The 25,317-nt window shown below is 35.5% G+C and overlaps 1 protein-coding gene across 16 annotated transcripts; it reads left to right on the forward strand.

Annotated features, from left to right (window-relative positions):
* On the forward strand, window positions 1–24,382 carry ptprc (protein tyrosine phosphatase receptor type C). 16 transcript variants are annotated; one of them, XM_026236029.1, is made up of 40 exons: window positions 1–171; window positions 260–354; window positions 6,225–6,260; window positions 6,583–6,633; window positions 7,043–7,102; window positions 7,516–7,530; window positions 7,738–7,797; window positions 8,844–8,891; window positions 9,930–10,016; window positions 10,271–10,357; window positions 12,385–12,486; window positions 12,563–12,619; window positions 12,768–12,869; window positions 12,969–12,986; window positions 13,097–13,327; window positions 13,954–14,133; window positions 14,304–14,435; window positions 14,579–14,704; window positions 15,208–15,336; window positions 17,483–17,641; window positions 17,889–18,103; window positions 18,229–18,292; window positions 18,592–18,694; window positions 18,818–18,849; window positions 18,938–19,041; window positions 19,116–19,206; window positions 19,313–19,380; window positions 19,619–19,655; window positions 19,860–19,957; window positions 20,216–20,341; window positions 20,422–20,579; window positions 20,832–20,967; window positions 21,538–21,684; window positions 21,805–21,895; window positions 22,017–22,147; window positions 22,304–22,438; window positions 22,543–22,665; window positions 22,761–22,927; window positions 23,012–23,147; window positions 23,560–24,382. In XM_026236029.1, exons 2-40 carry the CDS (start codon window positions 300–302, stop codon window positions 23,842–23,844), a joined length of 4,182 nt encoding a protein of 1,393 aa, XP_026091814.1. In that variant the 5' UTR covers window positions 1–171; window positions 260–299; the 3' UTR covers window positions 23,845–24,382. The 16 variants fall into 16 exon arrangements, with proteins under 16 accessions (XP_026091814.1, XP_026091815.1, XP_026091817.1 ...); XM_026236030.1 differs by lacking the exon at window positions 6,583–6,633; XM_026236032.1 differs by lacking the exon at window positions 12,385–12,486 and having other exon boundaries at window positions 2–171.
* Window positions 24,383–25,317: the final 935 nt, after the last annotated feature.

Consider the following 25,317-nt stretch of genomic DNA (forward strand, 5'->3'; position numbering starts at 1 on the left):
AAGAGGTGTGTGGCGTAGATGAAAATGCAACTTCCTGTTAAAAAAGGGCCTTAACTCAAAGCTGAAGGAGAGAGTGTCTCTGACACTGCTCTGCTGTCTCTTAACGCCAAAAAACTGCTTACGGATTTTTTGTTTTTTAACAGAACCGACTGATTAGACACATGAGAACACGTAAGATTACATGAAAACAGAGCAAGAGAGACCAAAAACCCATTACGCTTTCTGATGGTTAACCCTGATCTGTGTCTGTTTCAAATAGGACATATGGTGTCTTAGAAGCCGCGTTTGAACCTTTGGATATGGCAAGATTTTTTGCGCTAGGACCCTTGGTTTTGGTCCTATGCTTGGTCTTATGTAAGTATGCATTTAATATATATTTATATATATTTACAGGTGAATTTGCAGTTGTATAATCAATATTATTATACATATTTCATTATATTTACTGCTGTGGTTTATATTGCGTGACATTTTGGGAATTAATTGTTTGCATAACTTATCGAAGGTCATTATCGTGGTGTAGATTCATTCATATTTTGGTCCCGTTTCTGTGTTGTGTGACATAGTAAATCTAGTTTATTTGGACTTTTTTATCATCATTAGTCCTAACACTAAAATGTATTCGTTATTATCAATGGGTACATACAGGACAGACTTATTTTGGTGTCTTGAGTCCTCAGTTTATTTGAAGTGTTGTTTGTTAGAAATACTATTTATTTTAATGAGCATCTCCACCGTTGTTCACCAAGACGAAGGGGAATTCTCTTTAGTCGGCAGAAGTGAGAAGTTGTTGCTCTGTAAAGCATCGGAGTAAAGCCAGAGATTGGGCAATGTTGCAAAAGAGTGCTTTGCAGAGCTCCTAACGTGATTTTTTGGAGCGCTCCTGTGGCGGGACACTTTTCGAGAGAGGTGTTGGCTTCTAGTTTGTGTTACCTGGCGAAGGAGCTGTCAGAGATCAGGCTGGTTTGGGTGTGTCCCCTCAAACTCGCTGGAGGTTCTGCTAGGGGCCCGCGCTGTGCCTGCTTTCACAGGACACAGTCTGATGGATGCTGATCATGATCTCTTTGTTATTTATAGAGTGATGTCCGGCAGTCTTGAAAGTAAACGTTCATGGGCTCTTCTTGTGAAGAACCTTATTTGATGTTCTTGACTTCTTGAGTTCTTTTGAAGTCTTTGTGGGGAAATTGTGTCAGGCTATTGCATCAGCAGCCTTCTGCTTGTTTAATAATATAATATAATATAATATATTATAACATTTTGAATATAATATGTTTAATATATGTACAATTTTAAAATTGTATACAACATATTTTACTTTTTTTTTTTTTTGGAATTTACTAATTGACTATTAAAATCATGTAATGTTTTAGTGCTTAAAAACATGGAATTTAAAATAAATAAATGAAAACATTAGTATTGCATTATGATTGGTCATCGCTAGGTACCGTACATTTAAAAGGGGGGTTTCTCCAGGGGCTGTACCTCATCCAAAAAAAAAAGAAAAAAAAAGGAGGAAATGATCAAGCCAGAGGATTAAGCATAAATACACAATTTAAAATCTTAAAAATATTCAATGATTTTTATTGAATTAATTTAATTTATTTAACATCGTGTCTCTGGGCAGGATGTTGTTACATAAAATGACAGCACTCCATTACAATAAAATACAAATTAAAGAAGTGAGAGACTGTAAAGTGTGAAAGAGAGTTTTCACAAATTACAATATCAAACCACAAAAATAAATAAATAAAATGACTAAGTAAAGTTGAGTAATTAAGTAAGTTTAGATGCTTAGTAAAGTTTTAGTTTAGTAGGCACCTAAGTTCCTATCTTTAGAATCTAATCTTGTTTAATCTTCATGTTATATTATGTTATGTTATGTTATGTTGTATTATTCATTTGAAAGTCTCTTGAGCCAGATGCCTTCCTGCACAGGCCACTGACCACTTCCTTGTTCCATTTTGAGCCGGTTTCTGTGCCTCGTAAATTTGCCGGCTAAAATGGTGCTCGCGTGAGCCGTTGAAGAAGTGTCATGAAACCTGTTACAATTAAGTCTATTGACTTTATATAAAAGTGTTGTGGCACGATACCGGGTGAGAATCCTTGTTACTACGCTGTCACATCGAAAAGGAAGAAAGCCATAAAACGCTGGGCCTATGTGTGAGATTTAGGCTTTAGAGTCAGTGCTCAGGGGGATATTCGTGAAATCACTATTTGATGCTTGCTTTTAATTGTCCCTATGCTTATTAAAACTGAAAATGAAAATGTTGTCGTTAATTACTCGTCCTCGCGTCATTCCAAACCTGTACGACTTTCTTATCATCTGTAAAACTCAAACGTAGATATTTAGCCAAATGTTCATGCTGCACTTTTCCCTACAGTGAAAGTTAATGGTGAGCTTCGAAATGATTAAATGCATCATAAAAGTAGTTCATATGGCTGTATTACAAATCTTCTTAAATCTTCTTCAACCGTTGATGTATTCAATTCTGGGATGTTTTAATTATGAACGTCGGTTATACTTAGAAATATTCAAAAATATGATTTAATATGACCAAATTGATTAGGTTACACTGACAAAAGTCATTTGAAGTGTCAAAACTCCTAACTGCACAATACGTGCGAAACCACTGAGCTAACAATTAAATAATTGTAATTCTCGCAGTAAAATAACTCTGTACTTTATCATCACAGCCCGTCAAAACCTGGTTGTATTGCATCAATTCTTATAATAATCATTTTTTTAATCAGCGATTGATTTGATTGATGTACGTAATTGATGCACGTAAACGCAGTTAATTTCAGGTCAAGTCTTGTCATTGGACTGAAGGTTGATTTTACGTTTGCGTCTCATGAATAATAGCCGTTAAAGGATTCCATTTAAGTCATGAAAACTGTACATGCATGAGCTCTGCGGTATATATTTAGGCCTTTTGTCACATTAAATTTATCCACTGTGCATTATTTTTGGTTGTGGGCGACTGCTTTGGCTTCTTTAGTCAGGAAGCTAAAAAAAGAGGCACAGTTTTATTTTTGCTTTTGTTTTTCATCAATTATTTAGAAAAGAAGATTGTAAAGTTGAATAAATATATATTTTTTGACCAGAATGTTCCATTAACTCGCCCTCAAATTATCTGCAGATCTTTAAATGTTTTTCAAAGATGGGAGATGAATGTCACAGATTTGGGGTTTAAGTTAAAAGAATACTTAAGTCTGAAATGTCAGGAAAGAGCTAGTAAGGACTTTCATGGTGTTTTCCTGTAGTTTCATGACCTTTAAATAGTTTTGAAATTGTTCAGTCTTTGGATTTTGCGGGGAAGAATTTTTTTTAAATAATACTAATAACCGTAAACGTACTGCCTTAAAATGTTAAGTAGTGCCATAGTCAAACATTTTCCCCTTTAAATAAAGAAAATCAAGTTTACGCTCCGAAATTGATTAGAAATTATTCAATATATTGTAATAAGCTAAAATAATAATAAAAAAAAAAATGCTGAAAACAGCTTGTGCAATGTTGGGGAAACAATTTGATAGTTTTAAAGGAATTATTTATACTTCTGAAAACGTGAGTCTAAATGTGAGCCATTAAATGTTGTTTTAAAAGCGGTGTATTATATTACGATGCGCAATTACTGAATATGCAATATGCATTTTTTTAATAGCCAGTGATTGTGAATATAGCACAGTCTGGAGGTTTAGATCAAACTTTACAAGCAGGTTAAATGTCATCTTGCTGGAGATTGATGTTATATGCGAACACCATTGTGATTACTGTGACAAAACAGTCAAACTGAAATATCATGTTTTTTAAAGCAAATCTCTCAAAACGAGAAGAAAACTTGTTAAAACTGGACGTTTAAAGTCACTTTTCTCATTCTGTCATATGTTCCATGTAATGGGAGGACCTGCTAAAAGAGCAAAGCTCAAAATGCATCCGCCTCAAGTTGTGACCTAAGTCATGCAAAACCACATCCGGCAAAGACAAAAAAGTGAAAAGTACTGGCAATCTGAGCCAAAACTACAGTAATTCAAAGTCTACATTTAAGGAAACGTATGAGATTTTCAAATCTATAAAATCTTAGTGTCGAAAAACTCCAAATCTTTCCACAAAGTAATCCTGACATTGCATTAGACTACACTTTTCTTCTCTCATGTACAAGATTTAGTAGAGTTGCATGGATAGAATTTGCATTTCTACAGTCTACAATCTAGAGTTATCGTCCCCCACCCACAGAAGTACATTTGTCTCCTCCCCCTTCCGCACACGTACTGTGTATGAGATCTATGTCTGTACATTTGCGAGAACCACATGTACACGGTGTATACTGAGCCGAATAAAAGAAATGAAAGCAAAGTGTCTGAGCCTTGAGAAGGGGGAAGGGTTTTGTCGTGCTACAGGAAGCTGTGGTTAAGAAACTGAAATATTTGCATGCACGCTGCGTTTCCATGGCAGCCAGGTCGCGCCACATACAGACCACTGCTAGTAACTCCCTTCCCCTTTCTGACCAAAGACGACCGTTTTACAAGGAGCCTGTCTGGGTTTCAGAGGAAAGAGATGCTGAATATAATGTGAGAGGATTTTTGGTGTGTTGAGCCTTTTAGTTGGCAGGGAACTTTTTATTTATAGCTAAATCATTTGTATTAAGCGGTCAGTATTGGTCAATAATTAAAGATATTGTCATTGTTACATTGTATGTTGAATTTATTTATTAATTTTTTGAAGTAGTAAATAAAGAAAAGAAAATCTTACTTCAGTTTTTATACGTCAACATTTCTTGGTTAATTTGTGTGTTGCATGTTGTTTCTTTGTAATTATTTGTGAAATTCGCAAGCAATTTCTGAGTGAAAATAGTTTCTACAGCGGTGATGTTTTCAGAAGATCCAGTTTTAGAGAACTAATGTCCCCTATAGATTTTTAGAAATTCCCTAAACCAACAAAACATCATCTGAAATGAGTTTTAGTGAATGTTTCAAGTATCGTATTGTTGTAGTGAAAATTGAGATCAGCTTCTACATTTCTACTTTTTATCATGTCAGACACTGGCTTCTTCAAAAGATATTTAATGTGATGGTGTACGACTTGCTATAGGAAAGTTCTTTGGTCTTGAGTTTATAGTTTTATTAAATTTGCTGTAAATCCTGTACTGGACTTCCTAAAATGAACTGGCTTTTCCCTTTAGAGTCAGATCGCTCACCCTCACACACAACCCAAAACTCAGAAGAAAAATGTAATTGTCTAACTCGTTCGACAGTCAGTGAAAGTCAGGAATGTAAGAGTTGATTAAAAGGATAAATATTTGTAAAATCTAGTTTACAGCACACGTTTCGAGTTCTTCGATTTAAATGTTGCTAAAAATGTTATAATTGAATTCTTAAAGGGATAGCTCTCCAAAAAATTACAATTCTGTCATGAATTATTCTCCGTCATGTTGTACCAAACCTGTAAGAACACCGTTTATCTTCGTAACACAAATTAAGATAATTTAAATGAAATCTGAGAGCTCCCTTACCCTCCTGTAGACGGCAAGGGTACTACCACAATCAACTTCCAGAAACATAGCAAGATCTGTAAAATATTCCATGTGACATAAGTGGTTTCAACTGTAAAGTTACTAGAATACTTTTTGTGCGCAAAATAAAAATAAAATACATAAAATGCTTTATTCAACAATCGTTTCCTCCCCGTCACCCTAGCAAAATTTTGGAGAATATCCACTGAACACAAACAGTGTTTGCTGTCCTGTGCCAGCTGCAGCACACGGATACATTAAATTCGTTCAGATCAAATCCCAAACAACGAAGAAAACGCAGCTGACACAGAACAGCATACACTGTTTGCGTTATTCTTCAAAATGGTGCTAGGGTGACATGGAAGAGACTAATTGTTGAATAAAGTTTTTTTTATTTGTTTTCTTTGCATACAAAAAGGATTCTCATAGCTCCGTAACATTTAAGGTTGAGAGCTCAAAATGTTTGGTGTTTGGTGCAAATTCATCTCTCATTTAATGTAGCTAATATTAATACGGATGTTTATAAATCCAAGATTAACTTTAATACTTCTATCTTTTATCTTGCAAAGATATTGACTTCAAGACCATTTAATCTGAAAGTGTGCGACTCGAAGAAACATCTTTGGCCTTTTGTATGAGTTTGTAGTTTAGTGTGTTTGTAGTTAAATCCTGTATTCTTAGACATTGTTTCACCGTGTTCAATCCTCATTCCAGACAACTCCACTCTCACACCTGCACAAACCACTGAAGGTAAATCTGACGTCATCTCATCAAACTCACACTCCTGCATTATTATTCTCTCATGCACAATCTCTCTCACTCTGACCTTCATCTGTCCATCATGCCAAGATAAACAAGAGGTTTAGCTTGTATTGATTAATTATTATATTTTATTTCATTTATTTGTTTATTTATGAGACTTCAATTGACTTCAACACCATTTAATCTGAAAGTGTGCGACCAGAAGAAACATCTCTGGGACTTTTGTATGAGTTAGTTTTAGAATTAGTAGTTTAGTGTATTTGTAGTATTGGATTGCTGAAAATGAACTTGCTTTTCTCTCCGGTCACAGACATCTCACCCACAAACACTTCTGAACAAGACACAAATGCGAATGGGACAGGTAATGGTCAAACTCAGTAGTTTTCCAACAATCAAATATCCCTTACTGGACTACCTAAAATGAACTCGCTCTACCCTTTAGTCCCAGTCACCTCACCCTCACGCAATTCTCAAGTCACAAGCTCAAAAGAGAAAGGCAATGATTCTCCTCTTTTTGACGTGCTCTCTTGCAGCAGTCAGTGAGAAGTACAGATGAACAAGATATTGAAAAACCAGAAGGCATTCTTACAATCTAGTTTAAATGAATGAAACTCTCTCACTCTCTCTCTTTCCCTATGCTCATTTCTGTAATTTAGCTTGTTGTGGTTATTGCTGCATTTGGTTTATTAATCTTCTGGAAAATTGGTGTCAACTTTATGCATAAGGACGGTATTTCAATCCAGTTTAAACTGTATGATCATGTCAAATAGGTTCTTCTGACTCACCCACCACCACGCAACCCCCTTCTACTCCTCCTGTCGTATCTACAGGTAATCATGACACCACACACCACCACAGCAGACACACACACAGTCAGTCTTGCTCATGACCTCTGACCTCCATCCTTCCTTCATGCTGCATTGCAAGCTCACCATCACTATCTCTCAAAACTCATTCCACCGTTGTGGTGTCATGGATTAGTTGTGTCATGGACAGTGTTATATTTGGATTTTTTTCTATAAAGTCTGCTGAAGATGTGAGTTTTATTTAAATAATGCAGCTAACAGATGTTATAATGGGGTATAATGGGGTAAGTAGCTGCACGCCATGCAGCAATTTCTGTGCAATCAACATTTGGCACAAAAGCTGTTTACTTTCTTCATTGCTAGAAATAATAAAATTATGAAGTTACATTGTTTTTTTCTTATTAAGTTGATATCATTTTATCCCACACTTTCCACAGGTACAGGAAAGACAGGTACGTGTCACTCTTTGCTTATGCTTTTTCTGTAATGCTTGTGATGCTTCCAGACAGTAATAACCGTTTGGCTGATATAAATGTGTGTATGTGTAAGCTGTATGTCTTTTTTTATTTTTTATCAGTTGTATGTTTGGGTCAGAAAATCAAAATGTTAGAACTTGATATGCTTAGGCATTGTTTCACAGTGTTCAATCATCATTACAGACACTCAGTCAGGCAACTCCACTCTCACCACTGCACCAAACACTGCAAATGCCACTGAAGGTAAATCTGACGTCATCTCATCAAACTCACACTCCTGCATTATTATTCTCTCATGCACAATCTCTCTCACTCTGACCTTCATCTGTCCATCATGCCAAGATAAACAAGAGGTTTCTTGTATTTATTCATTTAATTTGTATTTTATTTAATTTATTTATTTTTGAGGAAGAGAGACCTAAGCTTACCCCTGTAGGCTACACCAGTTTTTACAATAAAGATCCTGTATAAACATGTATTGTTGTTAATCAAAAATAAATCCAGATCGTGTGATTTAAATCCAGATTTTTATATATATATATATATATATATATATATATATATATATATATATATATATATATATATATAGAAATCTGGATATACACACACACACACACACACACACACATATATTTTTTGGTTTGTTTGAGACCCAAGCAAATAGTTTTAGACTACATCAGGATTCAAATTTAAGCGATACAATATAATATTAAGCATCTATTTTCACAAAAAAAAAAAAAAAAAAAAAAAAATCAGATCCTGTGCTAAAAAATTTAGTTATTATAATATTTTTGTTTATTTATTGTTTGGTTGTTTTGTACTTTTAGGCTTTTTGCAATAGTTTTCTTAATTTTTTGTATTTTTTATTACAGTTTCTAGAAGCAGATTTGTAAAGTTTTAATCAACATTAGCCACATTGTAACTTGAAATTGTGTCTTTATATTCTTCTCAACACTCCCATTTAAACAAAAAATATTGATGATCTCATATGATGGATCACATATCTGTTCTGACAGCTGGGGGAAAAAGCAATACTAAAAGCAAATAATAATCATGCATAAGATGGCAAAGTCATATGAAAGAGGAGAGTGCTCTTTTAGCACAAAAGCAGTTCACTCTATTGATTCTGATAAATAATTAAATGATTAATTTAATTAAACTGCAGCTGCAGTTCTGACAAAAATAATTAATAGTTTTATCTCACACATTCCACAGATAAAGCTTAGATTTCTGTAAATTAGTAATATGCTTAGACATTGTTTCATAATTTTCAATCATCATTCCAGACAACTCCACTCTCACCACTGCACCAAACACTGCAAATGCCACTGAAGGTAAATCTGACGTCATCTCATCAAACTCACACTCCTGCATTATTATTCTCTCATGCACAATCTCTCTCACTCTGACCTTCATCTGTCCATAATGCTGTGCTTAGAGCACGTCACTGAACAATAGGTTTTTATATATTTACACAAATTTATTTGTTTGAGTCCTTTACTCGCTAATGTTAAAGTGCCCACTCTGACGCAAATGTGATTTCAGCACATGCCCCAGTGGAGGTCTGTGCATGCCACTGTGTAAAAGTAATAATAAGATAAACATTTTATTTGATCTAATAACCATTTATAACAATCATGTAGGGATGTTTCCAAAACCGGACAATAAAACATCCTCACCACAACAACAAAACACCATCACCGCTGCAGGCAACAGTGCATTTAACATTCTAGATCATGTTTCCTTTTTAATTCTTTAATAGTTCATCAGATTTTCTTCAGTTTGAATCATGTTAATGAATTAGCGGGTTCTTGTGTTTTTGCAGTTTGTAATATAAAACTAATTTGTATCAATATTTGTTGTACAATGCAAAAATCTGGCACCATGTTGGGACACTGTGTGATGTCTTTCCTTCACATACATCTCATACTGGACTGTGTCAGCATATTTTCTGATCGAAAATATTATTTGATTTAATAATTCATCATTTAGACAACATTACTGATAATGACAAGACAAACACATCAACCTCACCCACACACACCTCCACACAACAACTAAACACCAGCACCACTGCAGGTAACAGCGTATTTAACATCTTATTTAATGTTTTTATTATTATTATTGTTATAATTATTTTTAGCAGTTTTCAGTCTATATTACATAAATAAATTAGCACATCATTGAGCTTATGCATTTTTTGATAATAAACAATTTTGTATCAACCTTTTTTGTACAATACAAAAATCTGGCACTATGTTTGGTCACTATGTGATGTCTTTCCTTCTCATACAGTACATCTCATATTGGACTGTGTCAGCATATTTTCTGAGTGAAACAGTGTGTTTTATCTAATACATTTTATTATTTAGGGAACATTACTTTGAATGACAAGGCAAACACACCAACCTCACTCCCAAACACCACCACGCAACAACACAACACCAGCACCACCACTGGTAACAGCATTTTTAACATTACATTTCAGGTTTTTTTCCCCCTAACTTTTTATATTTGGATATTGCTGATCATATACGTTCTGTGGTTATAATACATTTTGATTTAAAGACATTTTTCAAAATAAACGGCAAAAGTGTGGCGCTATGTTGGTTAACCATGTGATGTCCGACTTTCGAAAATGCCATACTGAACTGAGTAAAAGTATTTATAAGAGAAAAATTTATTTGATTATCTTATGAATGTTATCATTTAGGGAAAGTTATTGATAATAATGAGACAAAAACATCGATCTCACCCACACACACCTCCACGCATGAACAAAACACCAGCACCACTGCAGGTAAACAGTGCATTTAACATTATATTTCAGGTTATTATTATTATTACACCACGTTTATTATTTATTACAATTATTAGGCATGTTGATATTCTTATGACATTTTTTTTCATGCACTTTCACTATCTTTATAGCTACTATTAATTTTGTATTTAATAATTTATGAGTGATATATAATTGTCTGGAAAGGCTGGAAGAGAATAACTCCTTATATTCAGGTGTGCAGAATTATTAGGCATGTTTTCTTTTACAGATGAAATAAGACCAAAAAGAGGTTTAGCTTGGACTGAAAAGACAAAAACGATTAAAACTCCATGAGAACCTGCTCCTATCTAAATGAATGGACAGAGAGTCAAAACTGCACTTTCACTGTTCACAGGGACATAAAAACTGCATGTATAGAAATAGCAGTAAAATATGATAAAAAATAGATGAAACATGTTGAAGACTTTGTTCCAAAATAAGGTTTAAAATGCCTTTTTCCCCACACGTTATACTTTTACTATGCATGCGCAAGGGTTCCTCAACTTTGCGCATACGTCAGTGGAGCCAGATGATAGGCTTAAATGTTTTCCCGGCTTGAATGTCAAAAAGCAGATGATTGGCTTTCCAGTGGGAGGGGCGGGACATGTGCACACAACCGCCATCTTTGCCGTTACGGTTTTCCTTATATAGTTGTACTGAGGAAGTGGCATGTCTCTTATAAATTGTCTCTGGTATGAGTCACCATACCACTGTATGTCACATCACTGGTTCTTCAAGAGTCACTCAAAACTTTTCTGTCCATAAAGCCTATAAAGAATTCGTTTTTATAAACTTCAGCATGTTATTCTAATTAAGTGAGGGTCATTTTTTTACCTTGTAATTCTGGAGACTGCAGGAAAGTTGCAGTTCTGGAAAATAGTAATGCGGGAGACTAAATGCTTCCTGATGGTTTCACATGTAATGCTTCACATTAATTCTTAATTCTTTTGGAGTTAACGATTGTGTTTTTGTTTCACCTGTTTTTTTCCTGACCCGGCTGACTCAGTGAGCATTTTGCTGTCCAATGATCATGTCCTAACTTTGCATTTTCTGTATTGCATTAGTTTTGAATTTTTCTCATGGGGATCTAATAATTTTTGACTTTTCAGTCTGAATTAAACTTCTTTTTGGATTAATTTTATCTGTAAAATAAAACATGCCTAGTAATTCAGCACTCCTGAATATAAGTAGTTTTTCACTTCCAGCATTATAAATGATTAAATTGATTGATGTGGTTTGGTATTGGTAAAATGTGCTTGAAAAAAAAAATGTAATCAGAATATCAACGTGTCTAATAATTATGCACGTGGTGTATTTACCAACTGATCAGTTTTCAGTCTATATCGTGGAAAAAATATTATTTAGCATGTTTTTGAGATTATACAGACTATAGTAATAATAATTAGTTACAATTATTTGTACAATACAAAAATCTAAATCTAAGTTTGGTCACCATATGATGTAAAGCTTCCTTATTTTCTATACTAGACTGTGTCGATATATTTATAAGATTAAAGTTTTATTTTATCAAACAACCATTACCATTTTTACAAAACTTCTGACTTTTTGTAAGTTTTTTTTTTTTTAATGTACCAGTTTCTAACCTTAACCATTTTATGGTTCCAAAACATAGAACCACGAATGACTAAAAATGCTGTATTATGCAAGTCAAGCCAGTATTTGGCCATTTCACTTTGTAAAGAAACACTATGCACTTGCGCATATATTTAGTGACTAAACACACGTAATACACATGCGCATGGCGTAACTGTCTTCACAAATTCACATTTTTGTATAACACTATCATTTTCAAAAACTTTTGTTGTTGTTGTTGTTTTTACCGTTTTTTTATAGTTTCCATTTCCAGGCCCCCAAAACACAGTTGTCGACTTGTGTAAATTAATGGCCAAGACACATAGTCATAGAGCTGAATTTTTTTTAACCGATTTAATGAATTTACTGGCTGAATACATTATTCACATATTCACATTATCATTATCATTTAGGGAAAGATTTTGATTCTCATTGTCAAAATCTGAATAATACAGATGAAGCAAAATCACCCTCATGCAACACTTCACATCCACACAACACCAGCACCACCACTGGTAACAGTCCAATAATGATGTGTTTGAGAATTACATAAAGTCATACACAGTAATCATAAACTTGCTTTACCCTAAGCTACAGGCCTCTCACCCACAAGCACTCCATCACACACCCCATCAGTAACAGTGAAAGGTAAGAGTTCATTAGTAAATTTAGGCATGCTGTATATCAGGGCATTTGTATGTTTTTTTTGTGAAGCAATGGAGTAAGCTTCATTAGTTTGTAGTATTATCCTGGTCAGCTATTTTTAACTCTTATTGTCAACTACTGCCTCAACAAGGTGTAGGGAATGACACCACCTCACCACCTCACTCAAACACTGGATCTCCCACCTCCATGCACTCCAGCTCAACCTCACCCCCACCCACCACCATCCTCTCGGGTAACACCACACCATTTGTGTGTCTCTGTACAAATGATTACTGTTTATGTGATAAAGTTGCATTATGATGATTAATTTGTGATTATGTGCTTTCTTCAGGACCCGGAAAAGACTCATGTGAGTATTGGTTTATTGCACCTGATATATAGTCAGGTATGGTTGTGTTTTTCAAGACATGTTATTCACTGCTTATGAATCTGTGAATGTTCATATGCGTTTAAACACAGGTCGGTACCAACTTATAGCAAAAGGCAATGAAGAAATTTCCATTATGATGAATATCAGTGACTCCAAAAGACAAAAACACACAATCTGGTTATTGGATAAGGACCACAAGGAGGAAATCCCTGTCAGTAATGAATCTACCATACCGTTGAAATTGTTAAAACCATGCACTAATTACAGTGTAGAAGTAGATGAATGCACACTCCTCGGAGAAAACCATTTTAATTTGAAAGGTAAGTAATGTACAGACAGAATTTTTTCATAAGTGCAAAGACTTTATTTAACACACTTGCTTTAATTAGTGGGTTTCCCCCATTTATCTCAAACTTTGATTTATTTTAATTCAAGAAGGTAAAAAAAGGACATATTGTAAGAACAGCTAAGAAATAAACTATTACCTAACATTTTCAAATATAAAAATGTAATACACATTCTAATTAAAATATTTTCACAAATATGGATGGCTTATTCACTGTGCCATTAAGTGCATTATTTCTGGGTCAATCAGAAATACACTAAATAGACAACTGTGTTACCATACTCTTGCATGATATTTCTAATTTCAGTGAAGTTACCGGATATGTGATGTATATTAAATTAAACAAGAGAATCTACTGAATCAGATGATAACAGTTCTGTCAATTTCTCAGCAATTCTCAGCTAAATAAATGGTTAGACTGACAGTGCTACAACTCACCCTGTGTAACAATCATCCCTGACAATATAATATAGCAAAGATAGCTGAACAGTTTGCATATATTATATTGTAGGGCTATGAAATAATGTTGTTTTATTAGTGTCATTATTTTATTGTTTTTAGCCAACTAATGACTTTGATTCTAACCTTATTTATTTTTAGTCTCTAGAAGTGAAAACCATTCTGCTGAACTTATGGGTGATGGGCAAGTGTGTTTTAAAGATAGCAAATGGAATTTGACAAAATGTGTTAATATAACAACTGAAGACTCTTGTGTTGAGAAGCCCATTGACATTAATCTAGAAACATGCATCTACACAATGAATGTCCTCATGCCCCCAGGTGAGCATTTAATATATTGAACATATATATTATTATCATACAGATATTTATTTTTAAATTAGGCTCAAGCAGCAGTTCTGACTTGATAATATACTATATATTGATACATGTTCAGAGTGACATAATTCACTCTATTGCCTTTATTTAACTATTTTTTTTCTTTTTTTCAGTCAAACCAGAAATAACCTACAGTGAAACTATTCCCACTAAGTTTGTGTGGAAGAATAAAATACAAAAATCAGCCAATGTAGCGAGTAAATGTAATGGAACATTTGAGGTTTCTTGTACTTATGACAATGCACGTAAGTAATGCTAATGTTTTATGTTTAAGTAGCACAATAAATGCATGGTGTTAATTTTTAATCATATTTATTTTGATACATAGAGTAAGCAGCACACTTATACTGCAGACAACTGAATGATTTTTGACCTCTTATTTTCTCAGAAAATACATATGGTTTGGGCGAGAATGTGTATTTTGTACCTTTCAAAATGTATAACTGCACTGGGAAATACAAATATTACAATAAGTTCATTAACAGCAGTCATAAAATGATTAACATCAGTTGTGGTGAGTAGATGATTTAATATGGTTTTATACACCTGCAAATATTTAGCAGCAATATCAAAACTTGCAAAAGTAGTTTATTTTTCATCTATGGGCACTTTTAACAGTCTCACATATTTATTTACTAACAATGGCAAACAGTGCATATACATATTGTACATCAGAGAATTGTGCCATTATTCTGAAAGTCATTACACTTTACACCTCATCTCAAAGAATGTGTTGTGTTTGACAGCATTCTGTAGTGGAAATCATATTTTAAATATAATAATGCAGTCCTTTCATATGTTAACATATTACAGTATATTAAATAATTAGAATTTTACATAAATACATAGTAAAATAATATTTTCATACAGAGTCTTCATATGACAAAAGAAAGGAAACTCTGTTAGGTTAAATAAAATTTGGGGACATTACATGCCCTTAGCTAAAGTTACACCAGGCAGCATATATGTTCATTTCATGCTTTTATTTTGCTTTGATCGTGTTTTTTATGTTTACAGATTGGAAAAATGTAACTTTGGAAGAAAAAGTAAACAATGACTCAATTGTGATCTCGTGGACTCAATACCCAGGGGATAAATGCCCAGGCATTACGTGGGAAGGTTTTTCGGGCATTTGTGGTGATAAACGTAAGAGCACAGTACAATTCTTCAATACCACTAAGATTAGAATCAGACTCATAAAGAGCTTAATTGCCAAGTATAAACACTAAGTAAACACACTAACATCTTGGTTACGTACATAACCCTCATTCCCTGATTGAGGTAATGGAGATGTTATGTCGTGACGACATTAGGGGTGTTACTTTGTAGCCCCAATTACCTCTGAGTTGTAAAAACAGGACAATGAACAACAACTCCCCCGTGCATACGGGTGGTGTGCATCTACTCATTCAGGTTTATGCTGAAGAGCTAAAACCGTGTCCCAGCATTCAGTGAGTGGTTCAAGGGTTGTGGCAAGGAGACATAACGTTCCCTCCATCTTCCCAAAGTCCCAGAGCAAATTTACTGACCTTGGTGCCAAAGGGGCCTGTGGTGAGTACATCACTGCTGGAGAAGGCCTTTAAAAATGAAGAAGAAGACATTCCTCTTTGGAGAAGTCACACTGCAGGACAGCATGCCAAATCTTCTGACTCTGCCAGAATTTTATCAGACGTAAACTTTGATCACTACGGTTATTAATCGGCTGTCAGTTATTGTCAAACTAGCGAATAAAGACTTCAGATTTTAGCCTAGTACGGGAAAAATCTTTTAGGATTTCCGAAATTTGATCCAGACAGCCAAATCCTGGCCAATATCCTACAGTGTGCACCCGGATTTACCATGGAAGAATACACAAATGGGATTACACAAAGGGAATCACACAGATGGGACACCTAGCCCAGGATAGGGGCTGACTGGAACACAATTACACAAGTACAGGGCCTGCCATCAGACTCCTCCACCGAATCCGACTGCCCAGGGTGCTCGAGGATGCTTGACCAGGGTTTGCCTTCCAGGGAATTCTACTGAAAGAGAGAAAGGTGCTCACATCCCCTTTTGAGGGGGAATGGCACAGTAAACATGACACGACCCAGTTCTTTCCACCACTTACCTATTTCCCAACACATTACCCAATGCAAACGTAGAACCTTGTGAAGGTGTTAGCTGTCTACCATCCCACAGCTCTATAGATGTCTCTATAGATATAGATGAATAGGCCAGTCCTTCTCTCACCAAAAACGCTTGCAGGTCCCCAACCTTCTTGATGTAGGTGAACACGGTCAGGAGTGCTGATGTCTTAAGGTACAGGATCTTAAGCTTGACTGACTCCAGTCGCTCAAAGGGATCCCTCTGAAGTCCTACCTGGACAAGAGAGAAATCCCAGGGGGGCATGAGGGGTGGCCTAGGAGGGTTCAATCCCTTAGCACCCCTCAGGAACCATGTGACCAGTTCATGCTTTCCCATGGATTGGCTGTCCAGTGCATCGTGATGCACTACGATAGCAGAGGCATACACTTTCAAGGAGGAGGGTGACAGCCTACGCTCCAACCATTCTTGCAGGAAGGAAAGCATGACTCCAATCGGGCATCTTCAGGGTACTTTTCATCAAGAGGAACACCAGTCACCAAACAGACTTCTTTAAGGTGGATGCATGCCACCACCTTATATATCCATATGCACAGAGGAGTGGCTTGGCCAGCAAATTGCACTCGTCAATGTTCATTAGCCTGTTTTTTACTACTCAGAGGTAATTTGGGCTCCGAAGTAAGACCCCTAATGTAGTTACAACATAACTCGTAGTGACCGACAGATAGGGAACTTTTATTTGTTCTAACACAGAGTCAGATTATTGAATAATAAAGTCTGATTTTGTTGCTTCTGATATAATACTGTCTTCAGACCTCAAAAGAATGTAGTCTATGAATTGTCAAGTAATATTTGCACTGCTGTAAAAGGCTCTCTACAGATGAACTTGGTAGAAACAAGTTAAAGTAGTGTGGATGTTTCAGCAAATGTGTCTCACAAAAAATATTTATTACTTTTATGGTGTGTGGTTTTTGAGCTTGACAGTCGTATTTGCCATAATATATATGGAAAAACAAAATTGTTATTTATTTATTTTTATTTTTTACACAGGAAAATAATTGCATACATTTGAAATGACATGAGAATGTATAGATGCTTACAAAATTGTCACTTTTGGGTGAACTATCCCTTTAAATATCCGGATGACTTTCTTACTCTTGTGATAGATGTACTAATTCTGCAATATATATTCATAACTTTTTTTCAGATGGAGAATGTCATACACTCAATGCTTCAACTGCAAATTGCACATTTAATAGTTTAAGTGCATATACAGAGTACAACTGCAAACTTTCAGCACAAATCAACCAATCCATTGGTCAACACTCTGTCAATACCAGTTTTAAACACAGAACACTTCCTTACAGTAAGTGTAACCATTTCTAAATATCACTTTTATATCCTTATAAATATTTTTAATATGTATGCTAACTAGTAGTATTTTTGTAGTAATGTGCAATGTTTAAACCCATAATTAAAAATATATATTTTGCTCTCTTACATTAAATCATACACAAACAGAAAATAAGTGCTGTATATCTTGTCAAATGATCAGTACTTAATTATCTCCAAATTGTTTTTTCTTCTTTTTCTTTCTTTTTGTATTTTAACAGTACCCATTTTTAAAGAAAAACGCATAAGTGTATCAGGAACATCTCACAATTCTTTTTCTGTGACCTGCAATGAGTTGGTTGATTGGAATGGAGAAAAGGGGATTTATATAGCAAAACTTAAAAACAAAAACACAATTGAAGATACTAAAAGAAATAAGCATGAGTGCTCTTTTTTGTTTGGAAATCTTTACTACCACACAAACTATACTTTTGAGGTATGTATATATGTATGTACATTTTTTTCTATCTATTTATTTGTGTGTGTGTGTGTGTGTGTTTAAATGTTAAGTGCAATTATTGTGTTTGGTTTGTGCTTCACTGTATTATTTATTTAATTCAGATTACAGCCGAGAATGGAAACGGCTTCACTTCCAGTCCCATTAAAACTCACAAATCCACTAGCTGTAAGAACAACATTTTACATTCTATTACATTCATTCCTAGAAGAGATACAGTAGTATACTTACTATTAACCTGGAATTTCATGAAATATGTTCTCTGATTGTGTTTTATATGTACATGTTAAAACTCCTATAGAGAATTTATTTAGTTTGATCTCGTTGTCACAAACAATTCTTACAGATATAGTGGTATGCACTTGTATTTTAAGAAATAATATAAAAATTAATTTTCAAATTTATAATTATAAATATAGTTATTGGGCCCAGTAAATGTATTAAATCTGATTATCTGTTCTTCTCAGATAATGATAAAGCTGTCATTGGATTCTTGGTATTCCTTATCATTTTGACGTCCGTTGCGCTCCTCTTCGTGCTATACAAACTTTTCCTGCTCAAAAGAAAACGGTAAGTGCTTCTTGAAAACTCAAAAAGTCATGTATTATTGTCTGATTAACAAAGAATTATTAATGTATTGATATTGGCATAATTTATTTTAATCTATATTTCTAATGGGCTTTCTCACCACAGGAACGCTGAAGATGAACAGATTCTCCTCACACGTATGTTATTCACTCCTATCAGGCAGTTCAGTGTATTCTGAAGGTAAACTGATTTCAGAAGAATGATTAGTTGTTTTCTGTCCTCCAGCTGCACCCCTGCGCAGAGTTGAGCCCATCCCAGCCGCCGGTTTAGTGGAGGCATACAAGAACAAGATCGCTGATGAGGGCCGTCTGTTTATGGATGAGTTTCAGGTGATTCTCTAAACCAAACAACATTTACTGCTTTAATATAATGAGAAATACATTCAGATTCTGCCTCTCCTCAGAGCATTCCCCGGATTTTCTCCAATTACACCATCAAAGAAGCCAAGAAACCGGACAACCAGTACAAGAACCGCTACGTTGACATTCTGCCCTGTAAATATCACTCCAGTTTTCATACAGAAATCAGTTTACCCACAATTCCTTGTGTAGTTTTCATACATCGATCAGAGCATTGATTGTTATGTGCATGAATTCGCAGATGACTATAATCGGGTAACTCTCTCAACCGGAGGTGAAGACAACTACATCAACGCCAGCTTTATCGAGGTACTGATACTCTATATATCATGCTTGTTTTGTTATTTTAATGTCGTTTTATTTAAATTAATTGAGGGACTTTTAACATAATTTCAATTGCAATATACTTTAAAAAAATTCAATTAAATCATCTAATTATATTTTATATATATATATATATATATATATATATATATATATATATATATATATTATTATTATATTTTTTTTTTTTTTTTTTTAAACATGGACTCTTTTACCCATACAGGGATATCGAGAGGCAAAGAAATACATTGCAGCCCAAGGTAAAATCCTCTGCATGGTTATGATTCTAAACTGTGATTGGCTAAGACACATTTAAAGCAGCCAATGAGGGCACATCCTTTGACCCAACATTCTATATGACTGTTGCCTGACAAGAATTGTTTACAGCAACAATTACGATTATTCAAAGTGACAGTGACCTGAGTTTTGAAGATTTCAGATTTATTGTTGGACATGTTTTCCAGGACCCAAGGATGAGACGGTGGTTGATTTCTGGCGGATGGTTTGGGAGCAAAAGTCATCTATTATTGTCATGGTCACCCGCTGTGAGGAAGGAAACAAGGTAAGAGGCTCTGCTTGGTCCAATGCTGTTCTACAATTATAGTATGATATACAATTATAGTGTTTATTTATTTATTCATTCAGCTTTTTAGATTTTCAGTTAAATTTTATTTGTATTTTTTGCAATTTTGTAAAGTGCAATTTTTTTTTTTTTTTTTTTTTTGTAAGCTTTGTTTTAGTTTTAGTAATTTTAGTATTACTTCAACCTTAACTTAATTTAATATTATGATTGATTTTCTCTTTCTGTTTGTCCTCTCAGATCAAATGCGCTCAGTACTGGCCGTCTCCGGACAGAGAGGCTGAGATCTTTGATGAATTCGTAGTGCAACTCCGATCTGAGGAACACTGCCCTGATTACATTATTCGCCGTCTGATCCTGACCAATGTACGTGTGTGCAGCCTGCTCTTTCTTATGTGCTTCATTCAGACGGGTTTAACTCAGTGTGTGTGCGTGTGTGTGTACAGAAGCAAGAGAAGGCGTCAGAGAGAGAGGTCACTCATATCCAGTTCATCAGCTGGCCGGACCATGGTGTGCCGGGAGACCCCAGCCTGCTTCTGAAGCTCAGGAGAAGAGTCAACTCCTTCAAGAACTTCTTCAGTGGCCCCGTGGTGGTCCACTGCAGGTAAGACAGGACCCCTAGAGATTATTAAATATGCATTTGTGACCTTGTCTCTCAAATCAAGACTAAACTCACAAAATATAAGCATCAAAGTTTGATTTTTTGTTGACATGGCCTTACTCGATAATAAAGATATAAAGGTTATTTTCACATCTTTATGAAGTATGGGTTTTCACAAGCAGGGTCACATTTGATATCTAAAGGTTCGTTTGGAGTGGATAAAGCTGAATGTGAATGTTGTCAAATCCTCTATAGTGCAGGGGTCGGCCGCACAGGAACATATATGGGCATTGATGCAATGATTGAATCTCTCGAGGCAGAAGGCAGAGTGGACATCTATGGATTCGTAGCGAAACTACGTCGCCAGCGTTGCCTCATGGTTCAAGTGGAGGTGATTTGATTTGATTCACTGATTTATTGGTCATAAATTTGGTACGTCACTCCAAATTTAAAGTAGGCACTATTAAAAAAACGAATTTGTCTAGATCTTATACTTGAATTGTTTACTAAATATTTTAAATATAATTGATAATGCAAATAATTCTGTTAACAATTTAAATATTTATTTAACAGTTTATTTGAATATTTATTTTGAGCCAATTGTTTATTTAAAAATTAGAAGTCAATTGGTCATTGATTTATTGTCATTTAACATTCATATATAATTTTTTAAAATGTCAATATCTAATAGTAATTTAAATGTCAAACATTTTGTAATATTTAAAACTGTCATATTTTTACATTTACAATTTGCATGTATATAAATCTAAATTAAACCTATGCATGTGAATTTTTTTCCCCAATATATATTTTTGCTTTAATATTGAGCTAAATATGCAAAATAATATTTTAATGTATATTTAAAATTGACATTTTAATAGAAGATTCATATATTTTTTGAAGTGTTGAGAAAAATGCATGTTAATGCATATTAAACCGTGTGTGTTGTTGATTGTGACAGACCCAGTACATACTGATCCACACGGCTCTGATCGAGTACAATCAGTTTGGAGACACAGAGATCCCTCTGTCTGAATTCCACTCCGTGCTCAAGACCCTCAGGCAGAAAAACGGCAGTAACAATAGTTCGCTTGAACTGGAGTTCCAGGTTTGTCCTCCATCTCTGACTTTCAGCTGATTGCTCATTATTAGGACACTGCAGTTTTCCTGTACTGTGTGTATCTGACTGTTAATGCAGCATGTTTCCCTCTTGCCTTCCTTTCCAAAGAAACTCCCTAAATTTAAAAAATGGAGAACAAATAACACGGGAAGCAGTGAGGAGAACAAGAAGAAGAACCGCGACTCAGCTGTTATCCCATGTCGGTTAATATTACTCTGCAGATCTTGGTTTCAAACTCATGCTACAGAATTATACAGTGTTAAATATACAGACAAACATGCATTTATTATATATTATATTTATGAGCATTTCTGTTCCAGACGACTTTAACAGAGTCATATTTAGACTGGACATTGAGGGCAACCAGACCAGTGACCCCGAGGATGAGGACGAGTATACATCAGACGAGGAAGATGAATCAGACGAATACATCAACGCCTCATTCATTGATGTACGAAACTTTGATTTTCTTGAATTTTATAATAGAGTGAATGAGAAATTGTTTAATTGTCATGAATGTAATGGGGGGATAAAATCTTAAAATAAACTTTACAAGCAAGTGATAGGAACATGTAAATCAAATGTGCTTGTTATTGTTTTTTGACAGGGCTACTGGTGTAATAAGAGTCTGATCGCAGCACAGGGGCCTTTACCAAACACCGTGGAAGAGTTTCTGCTCATGCTGTACCAGCAACAAACTAAAACACTGGTCATGCTCACAGACTGCCAGGAGGACGGCAAGGTACGAGCTCCCACTCACACACACACACACACACACACACACACACAGAGAGAGAGAGCAATCGACTGAGGACAGGTTTTCAGGCCATATCTGCATTTTTTCAGGACTTCTGTTTCCAGTATTGGGGAGATGAAAAGAAAACGTATGGAGACATGGAGATTGAGGTAAAAAAGACCGAATCCTTCCCAACGTACGTGAGACGGCATCTGGAGATCCAGTCCTTGAAGGTAACCGGAGTCAGTTCTTCTGCTCAGCATGAATATCTGTGACGTGATTAACTGCAGATTGATGTTTTCTGAATCCATCTTGACTCCTGTAACAGAAGAAAGAGGTCCTGGAGGTGGATCAGTACCAGTTCCTGAAATGGAAAGGCCGTGAGCTCCCGGAAGACCCTCAGGAGTTGATCGAGATGGCACGGATCATCCGAGAGAACGGCAAATACGACAACAGCAAGATGAACCGGAATGTGCCCATAGTGGTGCACTGCCAGTAAGTGCATCTGGTTTTCTTTCCCCGAGGGAGACGGGCGGATGAATGGTCGGGTTTTTAAACGTCCGTGAACTTCCATTTCAGCAACGGCTCATCCCGTACCGGAATCTTCTGTGCCTTGTGGAATCTCCTGGACAGCGCCTACACGGAGAAGCTGGTGGACGTCTTACAAGTGGTCAAAAACCTGCGCAAGATGAGGCAGGGGATTGTGGAAACAATCGTAAGATCTTGCTTTGTTCAATAGGTCTTAGTCGGGTTAGATGCCACGGATGAAAACAAGTCTGTAAGGGATAGATTAGCAGTTTTACAATGGCACACACTGTACATTTTCACATTTTTCAACTGAAAATTACATCGGCTGAAATATTGGTTTGTTATTAACGGTACAGTCCCCTGAGCGCACTGTACTTCTATCCCTCACAGCTTTGTTTTCATTCCTCTCAGAAATTATATACCCTGCACTATTCCATTCAAACTTTTGCTAACATGAAATTTTTGTGCATAAAAGTGGCTTTAAAGACGTTTTAACCCTAATTAAGTGTCGTTTGTAAATGTATATCACATAAAAGTCAATTAACAAACTATATTACTGATTAAAATCCTAACGTAGCCTACTTCTGAACTCCCCACAGGAGCAGTATCAGTTCCTCTACGCGGCTCTGGAGGGCGCTTTCCCGGTGCAGAACGGTGCCGTGAAGACGCCCTCCGCGAAGGACACCGCGCAGGTCATCAACGAAACGACGGCGCTCCTCACCGAGCCCAACAGCACTTCCGGTGCTGACCAGAAGGAGGCGGGAGAGAGCAGTGAGCGGGAGGCCAAGGAGAGCAGCACTGCTGAGGCTCCACCAGCAGAGGGAGACCGAGAGAAACCCTCACCCGAGGCCCAGACCAACGGCCCTGCTGGAGGAGACGATTAAGACTTTTGGGGCTAAAAGTTTTTTTTTTGCTAATTTGACACCAAGTGTCAAGGAAAAAGAGATTTTTATTACGTGTTTTACATTTGAGGTTTACTGTACATTGGATGTTAGATCAGCGTTTGTTTGGAGAATTCGGGTTAGGATCGTTTGTTTCACCCTCAGGTTTCGGTTTTCTGTCAAATGATGCTGTTCGTGTGCATACTGATCATGTTTATTAATGTGTAAAGGTTTGCTTTATGATTTGTTTTTTTTAGTCTATCGAATTGCGTTTTGAATGTATTGTAAAATAAGACCTTACCAACGATATTTCTGTTTTGTAAACTATGAGAGAACAATCTTATTGCTTCTAAATTATAGTTTCTGAAAATGTTGATGGAATTGAGGGCCTTTACGTTCGAGAACAACCAAAAAAAAGGGCAAAGATGACTTTGCACTACAGGGCTGTCATCAAACTATCCCCCAGCCGTTCGCTGAATACGTATTTCATTTTATGCAGGTGTAACTTAACAAAGAAGAATAAAGGGTGGCTTGAACAATACAACTGTTGTGTTTTACCTCACTAAAACAGGTGAAGCGAACACCAGCAAAAGCGGGTCACTCGTGGCCTAGAAAATACAAATAATGGAAAACAACAGAATGTAACAAGCATTTGTAATACAAACATTAGCCACAAGAGGGCGCCTGCTAACAGAAAAAGAATACACACATCCATCGAGCCTGTGTGGTGTTTATTATTCTTTTTGTATGAATAATAGCTATACATTTTGAATTAAAAATGTGTGGTATTGGTATTTTGTGATGGTAGGCTGGTATAAGGAAATTATTTCAGTTATTGTCACTATAGATATGTAATAATATAGCTACAATTCTACATATATTTGTAAATGCAGAAATGCAAGCTATTTCATTTTACATTTGTATGAAAATATTTTCTACAATCATATTTATGTCTACACACACACACATTCTACATTCTAAAACAAAAACCTCAAATATAGCATCTTGTATATATAGCAAGTGTCAGGAGGGGGGAAAATGTCAGAAGCAGCTTTACTGACATAAATTATGGTTTGCTGACTGAGGGCTCCAAAAAAAACTATTTCTGAACTATTTTTCATTTTCCTCTTTAAGTCAGTAAAAGAAAATGGGAGGCCCAGCAATGATTCAGGACAGAGAAATAATTGTCTTCTCAACAAAGTGGAATAAATGTATTAATTAATGAAGAATTTATATATATATATATATATATATATATATATATATATATATATATATATATATATATATATATATATAAGAAGAAGAATTTAAAGCTCACAATGTTTCTGTCTGTTGTTGTTTGCTAAACCACCATATTAAAGAAATATAAACCTTGAAATGATCAAATTATATCTGCATCTATTTTGACCTTTTAACCATAAATGTGTAATAGCTAAAGCTAAGCTTGTAATGAAATGTTTGGCATCTTGAGGT

The sequence above is a fragment of the Carassius auratus genome, chromosome 47 (genome assembly GCF_003368295.1).
Source record: "Carassius auratus strain Wakin chromosome 47, ASM336829v1, whole genome shotgun sequence".
In the NCBI taxonomy this organism is placed as follows: Eukaryota; Metazoa; Chordata; class Actinopteri; order Cypriniformes; family Cyprinidae; genus Carassius; species Carassius auratus.